The sequence below is a fragment of the Mchenga conophoros genome, linkage group LG7 (genome assembly GCF_057382185.1).
Source record: "Mchenga conophoros isolate Kocher_MC1m ecotype Shallow Benthic linkage group LG7, M_conophoros_male_GT1.1, whole genome shotgun sequence".
Classification (NCBI taxonomy): domain Eukaryota; kingdom Metazoa; phylum Chordata; class Actinopteri; order Cichliformes; family Cichlidae; genus Mchenga; species Mchenga conophoros.
The window spans coordinates 43,976,486-43,985,841 of record NC_140532.1 but is presented as its reverse complement, the minus strand read 5'-3'; the positions used below and the strand labels follow the sequence as shown (position 1 = coordinate 43,985,841).

General features: G+C 41.1%; 1 protein-coding gene across 1 annotated transcript; it reads left to right on the top strand.

The window, feature by feature from the left end:
* Positions 1-9,125, top strand: LOC146570799 (protein phosphatase PTC7 homolog). Its single transcript, XM_085279472.1, has 6 exons — positions 1-524; positions 2,677-2,856; positions 3,790-3,988; positions 5,104-5,227; positions 5,317-5,446; positions 6,615-9,125. The coding sequence occupies exons 1-6, from the start codon at positions 323-325 to the stop codon at positions 6,671-6,673; spliced, it is 894 nt and encodes a 297-aa protein (XP_085135598.1). The 5' UTR covers positions 1-322; the 3' UTR covers positions 6,674-9,125.
* Positions 9,126-9,356: the final 231 nt, after the last annotated feature.

Below are 9,356 nucleotides of genomic sequence, written 5' to 3'. Positions count from 1 at the left end.
CGTGGAAACATGTCGGGGAGGAGAGAGCCCAGTGGAGGAACTGCTTCGTCTATCAAATGCTCACCTGAGACATAAAGCGAAAGCGACAGAGTCAGAAAGGAAACGGCGGCGTGTTTGTTCGAGTTTGGAGCAACTGCAGCCTTCCGCTGTCACAGAAGCGAGCCGGTCGGGATCGGATGAACGACTAAAGACAGACAGCCGGGGCTTGATCTGAAGACTTAGCCTCGCAGGCAGGTGGTCGAGCCGGTTAGAGAGAAAGAGCGAGAGAGGGGGGACAGCGTGTACGGTCTCGGATCAGAACGGGGTTTCTCCTTGCTAGGGGATGTTATCCGTACTGTCTTATGGCAGACTGGTAGCCAGGGCTGTCCTGGGCGGACTCTCTCAGACGGACGGTCGGGACTACAGTCTGATCACCGCCAGTTATGGTTTCGGTAAAGACTTTCGCAAGGGGATCCTGAAGAAAGGGATGTGCTACGGTGATGATGCTTGCTTCATTGCACGGCACAAGACGGCTGATGTCTTGGGTAAGGATTCAGGGCTCTGCAAATGGCTTGCATGAAAGTTAGACGCCCTCTGTGCTCGGGTGACCTTCAGTGAGTTTAGCCAGCACGTGTGCCGACCCGTCGGATCAAAACACACCAGCCCCCCTCCCCGCTCACACATAAAAAAAAAAGACAGCACTTTAACCCGGATAAAACAAGACTCCAACCCGGATAGACGCTTAAAGCATATCTGTACGCACATAGCACCTGCACTCACGTCATTACTTTAATAAATGACATTTATTTTACTGTTAGGGGGTAGTTTTGAGGTGAAACGCTAAATGACCTTTCACCTACATGTGTCCCCACTGTGGGATACACTGCGATGACGTAGGCTGTTGCAATCACAACATTAGAAGACGTAAATCGGCCTTATTTAATTCGGACGTGGCAAAAAATAGAGCTCATTAAAACGTATCAGACTTAACACTACAATGTCTTGCAAAGGTCAGAATGGTTGAGCATGGAGGCAGCCATGTTGCTAATAGCATCATTAGCCTATTAGCTTAGCTAGCAGGCTAAGCTTGCTTTGTCCTCGCCACCTTGCTACTGCCAAAGACTTAAACTACCACGTGGTTGGTTAGACACACACACACACAAGGTGTATTTCATAGTTTACAAGGTCTGTTTAGTGTTAAACGTTTAGGTTGGTTAGAGAAATAAAATTGACATCTCCGAGGAACACATGGCAACACGTGTATACACGGCAAGGAGAAGTGGAATCTGTGAGACTTCAAGTCAGAGTGTTGAAAACGTCCCTTGCTTTAATTCAGGCTGATGGAAATCGTAGTGAAGGGCGTAGCTGACAGTGATGATCAAGCAGTGCAGAAGAAAATGCGTGGGGTTTTCCAGCATGTATAATATTTTCACTTTCTTTTTAAAGGTTACTTTCACCTCTGTGAGAAAGGGAAAATAATTCCAAAGTCACAGCCTTATAAACTATGGAAGCAATATTCCCAGTAGTCTGTGTGCTGTAGAAAGAAATACTTTCAAAAAACTAAGAGGAAACCCATAGATTCTCTGGAAGTCAAATACTATGAGCATGGGGTGGGGAGAAAAGTTATACATCATTATTAGATTATTCTCATTGTTATGTACATATTTCTTTTACAACTGTCTTCTGACAAAAAAAAATACTGGTGCAGATATTCCCTTGCCGTCCTCTTTGGCCATTGAACTAAACAGAACTTAAGTAAAATCATCTGGTCTTGAAAAAAAATTGCTTTGCATCAGCTTTCAAATGAATGTGCAAATGAAGGCATTTATGAGGTGATTGATGTGAAGCCACAATGTGTAAATATATTTAAACTGAATTTAGAAGTCATTTGGACGCAAGTAACCTAACCGGTATACTACAAAAATTATATGCATTTTGGAACCGCGTGCTTACAAGTACAAACTTGAATGATTCATGTAGCACCTAAATTACAGGATATTAGATTACGTTTGTTTGTGTGTATAAGCTGAAGGTGTCTAGAGCTAAAGAGACTTTGGTTGCTGATGAGGTTTTAAAGTCAATTTGTATCTTTGCTGTTCTGACTCATGGTGTGCAGCTAGAATGAATCAAAAGTAAAATAAAACAGGAAGCTAGTAGATTATGAGGTATCAGTGTATAAATATGAATTACACACAAGATGTTAAAAGAGTATACAATTATTTCTGTTCCATAGCTGCAAGTAACACATTTTCCGGGGTAAAATTCTTACACTTCAGGTAAACTAGATAAATTAGGCACACATGAAGCAGTACATGAGAAGTTACAATGGAAAGATAATAAACCAATGTGTTCCTGTTTAGCAGGGATACAGACACCAGAGAGAAAAGCAGTTCAGTAATCAATAAAGCATCAGCACCTAGAAAAGAAAGATCAGAAGAGCAGTGTGGCTGTGCAAATATAGACATGATGCATTGACCTTGGAAGGAAAAGAAAGTCATGTCTGCTGTAAAAAATAAAGATAACTTAATAAAAATTCAACAACTAAAATCAGCCAAACTGCTACCAGCAGATGTTTGGTATTTACACTTTTGAAATGCCTGATCAATCCTCTGTCACGAATCTGGTGTTAATAAGGTATTGTATGGTAGTGGTTCAGTAGTAAAACAAATGTTTTTAATTCCTTTTTTTCCCCATCAGGCGTAGCAGATGGCGTAGGTGGTTGGCGGGACTATGGTGTCGACCCATCTCAGTTCTCTGCAACCTTAATGAAGACCTGTGAGCGACTGGTGAAGGAGGGTCGCTTCACACCCAGTAATCCAGTGGGCATCCTGACGTCTGGCTACTACGAGCTCTTGCAGAACAAAGTTCCCTTGCTAGGTGAGTACATAGAGATGATCCACCTGGTTACAAACACAGCAAGTGGTGGAGCGAGCTCAGCCGTGCTGAGAGAAATAAATAACATAGCTGCAGTATGAGTCACACTGTGAGTATTGGCCCTGCTCACCGAGCACAGAACACAAGCTCTGTCCTGAGTTATACTATCTGTTTAATATGGAATCTCTTCTTCTACCTTGGCAATTACTAATATACAGCCTTAAAGTGTGTAATCAGTTCATCAAGAGGGAACCAAATTTTGCTTCAACGATTGTGTTAGTTGGCGAGGTATATATATTATGTGACTTTTGTTTGACACAAACCTTTGTCCCACCGAGTGATTTAAAACCAGAGAGGTAACTATCTTTGATCGGGCAGTGATTTCTTATGCTAACACTTGGCAGTTGAAATTCAGTGATCTTGTGACTCCCCACAATTTACCCTATTACGCAGGCCAAACACTTTGCCCCCTGCCAGAGCTTCAAAAGGTCATGAGTCTGTCTGTAACTGATACTACAGGAGGGTCAGTGAGATTTTAAAAGTAGGTTAACACCAAGCACGTGATCAAGGTTTCATATCTTGGCTCAGTGTCCCTGGCCAAGAGTTAGTGCAGACGCAGGTTAGCTGTCGTTAAATTTAGTTGGCATACTTTTATTTTGGAAAGTCATGGCAAGGTCAGCTCTTGACCTTCTCTGCTCAAGGTTACCTGAATTGTTGCTAGTAGCTGTCACTGGGAATGCAATCTTTTTGGTTGTTTTTTTTTTTCGTCTGTATTATATTTCTTCCACTCTCCATGGATATATTAGATTCACAATGAGGACACTCACAAAGACTACTTTGTACTGGTTGGGCAACATAACTCTTTTCTTTTGCCCTGATCAAATTATCTGTTTGTATACATAACCTTAGTGTTGTTTTACTCCGCTTTATTTTCAGGAAGCAGCACGGCCTGCATCGTAGTTCTGGATCGGCAGAGTCACAGGCTACATACGTGTAACCTTGGCGACTCTGGCTTTTTAGTGGTACGTGGTGGAGAGGTGGTTCATCGCTCGGACGAGCAACAGCACTATTTCAATACACCCTTCCAGCTGTCCATCGCTCCTCCGGGAGCCGAGGGAGTTGTGCTCAGTGACAGGTCAGTTGCTCAGTGTTAGATATATCTTTGTAAATAAATAAAACTCTATATTAGATAGATGCTGGGCTGGTAGTTGTACAGCACTGTACATGTCCTGCTTACAGCAGGCTCGGATAAAATGGTAAAGGCATATCATTCCATTCTGAGCATCCCTACTTGCAGTCATTGGGTTTGCGTGCCACTTTGTAATGCAAAGCAGGATTTAAAATAGAAGTGCAGGTCATGATCTCTGTCATTTTGACTGCCAAGCTAATTTGTGGACAGCTTAATTAGCCCAACTTATCAAAAACATGACTCATCTCTCATGTGGGAAGCAAATATCATAGCATAAAGGCCTTTATGTTGTTGTTTGCCATGTAAACAGAACCTGCTTTTCACCTCACACACTAAAGTGTGTGCAGGCCTTCACAGGTTTGCTGGCCAAACCAATTTACATCTGTTATGACTGGCATCAACTAATAAAGCTTTTGTAACATGATCTGTTTTTATGTCTGAATTGCCAGATGATGTCAGTGATTACCTGGATTTGGCTAGAGTTGGTAGCAACAACAAAAAGTGTCCTTCTTTAGAAGTTTTCCTTAGTGCTTTCAGCTCTCTGCAGACATCAGGAATGTTACTTTCAAATTGCCCGTTCCTCCATGAACACAGGCTTTCAGTACTAGCAAGCCATGGCAATGGCAACTGATAAACAAGAGGGAAACTCTGTAATCCATTTGGAGCAGTCTAGATGTTTTGTTTGACTTTTCTCACTGGTTTGGCAGGTTTAATGGGTTAACGTTCCCATTAAAGTACATTTATAGACCTGTTTAAATGTCATCATAAATTAAGACCAAGCAGAAATATAAGGCTCCCAGGTGATAAAACCTCAGTCTGAGACTTGTGTATGGTGGTAGGAAGTGACAGGCCATGCCGGCATTCGGCACGGACGGAGAAGTAAACGGAGAAGTCAGGTTTTACGTCAGCTGTCACATTAAACGCTCACACTCCATCTTCAAAATTTAGCAGAGTGGCTTCTGACCTGCTTAATTCCACACTTAAAACTGTTGCCAGCAGCTCAGGTGCTTCGCGCTCTAGTTTCACTTCATGATCTTCCCGTGCTTCCTTGTTTCCTGTAGTCCCGAAGCGGCTGACAGCTCCTCTTTCGACGTGCAGCTTGGTGACATCATCTTAACCGCAACAGACGGTCTCTTTGACAACATGCCAGACTACATGATTCTTCAGGAGCTCAAAAAACTCAAGGTATCACTTCAACATGTCAGCTTATGCTTATATGTGTTGGAAACAAATTCAAATTTTAATGCTTTTTTTATTATTGCATCTCGTTTCAGACTACCAACTATGACAGCATCCTGCAGACTGCACAGAGCATTGCAAAGCAAGCTCATGATCTTGCCTACGACCCTAATTATATGTCCCCTTTTGCACAGTTTGCCTGTGACAATGGCCTGAATGTAAGAGGTAAGGTTACTGTTAGCTCCCTTTAAAAGCACCATACACATAACTGCAGTATAATGTTTTTACAGCACGCCCCTTTTCCTGATTAATATTAATAATAAGTTTTGGTTGTACAAATTTTGGAGATGGCACTATTATTTATCATGTTTTGAATAATTAATTAATAAACATTGAAATAAACATAATTTGTGTGTTATTAGATGCATAATGAGGAGCATACAAACATACATACTCCAAAGTACTTTTGATGTCCTTAATAAAACTGTACACTGTTAATATTAGTAGTTGGCCACAAAAGACACAAGTTAAGGATGTCTCGCTGGGGCTTTATACTTCAGCAGTAAATCTACACTGTAACTATGTCGTAACCGCAAACCCATCTGAAACTCTACATCGCAACCTGATGTGAATCTCCATAGAAACCTAACTACACACGGCACAAAACTGTTGCCGGTTCACTACAGTCGATACCTCCTGTGCATTTCCAGCTGCGTTTTTGAATTTGTCAGTGAGAGAATAACACTCATCACCTCAATCTAAGAAATAACAATCATAACATGAATTGAAATTCTCACAAATGTCAGCAAATCTTTGGAGGGAGATTGCTGAAACTATCTGAAGGGATGTATGTCATAGGCTCTACAAAGATTGCTCACAGAAGTCCAAATCAGGCCTTAAACCACTCAGACTTTTAAATGTGATTCTCCTTGTGTTGACTAAAAGTTGCTTTACACAATAAGATTTCAGCAGTTATACTTTATATTTGAAGCCACATTACATGACACGTTTGTAATAAGCTTGGTTAAAGCATTTTTTCAATCAGTTTATCTAGACCTATTGAGGCTCTGACGTCTGCAGTTCCTCCGCTGTGTCCTTGGCGTGGTCATGATAACACACATGAGACGAAACTCCTGCTGGCACAACCAGTTTTTCTTCTCTGTAGGAATCCCAAGCATTTAGTTTTTGCAAGTTTAACCTTGATGATGGCTGACCACCGCTTTACAGCTAATACGAAACAAATCACTACAATTATTGTTATATGCGGCTTTAACACTATTATGAAATAGAAAAGTCTTCTCCTATATATTCAGGAGGTCTTATAATTAAAAAGTACTTTGCATGAACTAGTTCTTACATTTCCTCACTTTATCTTTGTTTTCTTGTCCTGCAGGAGGGAAGCCAGATGACATCACGGTGCTGCTCTCTATCGTGGCTGAATACACAGACTAAAATGTGTGTGTGCGTGCGTGTGTTTGAGTGCGCGTCTGGGGCTGTTCCTTCTTCGCCGCCTGCCTGAGTCTTCCACCTGCGGCCCTCCCGAAATGCACTGCATCCTGTGGAGCTGACAGGGGAGGCCCGCCAACACCACGGCACACACTCCTTACAGCACGGCCCGTGTTAACATTTAGTTTTCTTCCGCTGGTTTTGTTTTGGTGCTTGAGCGGCTGAGGGAAGGCAGGCAGCTAGAACATTTTGTTTTTTTCTTTCATGTTGATCGTGATGCAGGAGGAGCAGAGAGAGAGAGAGATGGGCGGGAAGATGCCTTTCATTCTTCAACGTCTCATCCTGTAGCATCAAAATCTTTTTCAATGATGTGACAGCCCAGGACAGATGGACGGCCTGTAGGCTTTAAAATCTAAAATAAAAATGTGATTAAGGAGTAAGCCATGGGTTTGGATTCTTTAGAGCGTAGTAACAGATTTAGCAGGCGAAACCTGGCTATTGGTCTCTGTTGTTAATCTGTTCCATGTGGTAAATGTGTTTGAACAAAGCATGTAGACTAGACTGAGGAAGCTGCTGCTGGGATGTTGTTTGAGTATGAAATGTACGAGTTGGGATTAAGTGTCTTTTCTCAGATCAAAACTCTGTAATGAGAAACTGTAACACTTATTAAAGCTTTCACATGAAGGTTAATCAGGTTTTGTCGCTTGGCCGAGGGAACCGCATCTCCTGATGAGTTGTAAATATTTTTGTTTTTTGAGAAACTTGTTCTGGCCTTTCTGTTGTCTTTGAATTGGTTGTTAAAGCGAAGAGCTGTTTCGTTACTTTATGGAAGATCTACACATGCTCTCGTATACTTTCTTGTACAGATACTAATCTCCAGGTGATTTTCATCAATACCACACTTCCGTTTGAAAGTTGAAAGTCGCTTCCTGAGATTGATCTCTGAAGCAGTCGTGTTGCCGAAAGGCCGCTAAAACATATGACTGGTTTGTGTGGCATATTTGAGAAGCTGTTGTATGTAATGTTTATATTTGTTATAAAGCTCAAGTTAGCATCTGGGAATGCTTACAATTGCAGTGATAGGTCAGGAACAAATTCAAAGGAGAAAGATGTATTTTTTAAACCTTATTTTGTTTTAAAAGCTACAGACTGAAGCATATGCAGATGTGACAAACGTCCCGTGGATGACTAAAAGATCCAGGTATCTTAAAAAAAAGAAGAAGAAATGTGCATTGTGTGAGTCTGCTTCAAATGTTTTGTTTCTCTGTCCCTCATTTTCCTGTTTCATTTGTTTGCTGCTGCTTTTGTTAGTCACGTATGACTTGATTTGCATAAACGCTGTGACCGTGATTGCGACGAGTGCGTAAACGTGCGCTCTGGATTTCACCAAACTACACGAATCAAAGACACTGATGATACCGTTCTGCTTATGAGGGTCTAACACTTCACCTAAGTGTTGTGGATAAACTCTTTACAATTTAAAAGCATGTGCACCAAAGACACATTTTCTTTGTGTATCTCATTATGCTCTTTTTTTTTTTTCGACACAAACATCATACAGCAATACTCTAATTTTCTTGTTCTATGTGTGTGTGATGGCCAGAGGTCTGTGTGGAAATGTTCAGAATTACATTAAAGTGTATTTTCTATTCCTAAAGTTGTATCATATTCCTGGTTTTAAGTTATATGTAACTGGTTATCTGTAAGTAACTATAAAGACAGGTTTTTAAAAGAAAAACCAAAGAAGGGAAGCCATAGTTCACAATTAGGGCACTGCTCTGGAAGCACCACTGTAATGGTAACAGTCACTGTGGTGCTTATCTAACAATCACGGTAGAAGTTGTACTGTTGCTGCCATACTTGAATCCACTGATCCACCATGCATTTTATTACTAGAGAGCAGTTCATATGTGCAATTTGGCAGCAGTTTGTGCTACAATGATTGCATTTCACATCAAATTGGGCAGGTTTTTCTTCCTCATAAACATAATGGGGGTAATGATTTGCATATCTGTCCTGCTGTCATCGTTGTTTTTGTTTTTTATGTAGTTTCTATTTTAGTTACCCCCCCCCCCCCCCCAAAAAAAAATGTAATGACAGAGAGACGTAAACCTTATGCAGGAGGGGGTGTGAACTTGCAGTATGAGGGTGAGCACAGTTTCAGCCTTAACCAATAGCTTGACCTGTAATCAAGAGGCCTTTCCTGTCATTGCAAGCTTGTGTCGTCCCTGCCGTGTTGCCCGGTGTTTGATGTAAATGAAATGTGGACATGTCTTTTTCTCTTATAAAGCCGTTCTCAAAGGTGCTTCTGCAGTCTGTATGGTATGATTGTCCTGTTCCCAGCAAGCGTATGAAAGATAAACTTATGTCTACAGTGAAACAATGCAGGTCTAATTTATGTAAATATGTTTTAAAATATGTACAATATTTAAATAAAGAACCTAGTATTTATACTAAACTTGTTTAGGTGTCTTCTTTATGCATATCATGTTTGAAGTAGTAACTTAACTCAAGGGATGAACAGGATAAGTCAATTACAATAACCTACCTATGTCCCCAAGAGGGACAAAAACAGAATTTCCCAGAGGAACCCACCTGAGGGATAAATAAAGTTTCATCTAATCTAATATAACTTAACCTGAAACCCAAATACCTGATCGGCCAGTCACGTGGCAGCAAGTTAATGGAA

Coding starts and splice junctions, on each gene's coding strand:
- LOC146570799 (XM_085279472.1), top strand. CDS start 323: ATGTTATCCGTACTGTCTTATGGCAGACTGGTAGCCAGGGCTGTCCTG. Junction 3,989..5,103: donor GGAGTTGTGCTCAGTGACAG/GTCAGTTGCTCA, acceptor TGTTTCCTGTAG/TCCCGAAGCGGCTGACAGCT. Junction 5,447..6,614: donor CAATGGCCTGAATGTAAGAG/GTAAGGTTACTG, acceptor CTTGTCCTGCAG/GAGGGAAGCCAGATGACATC.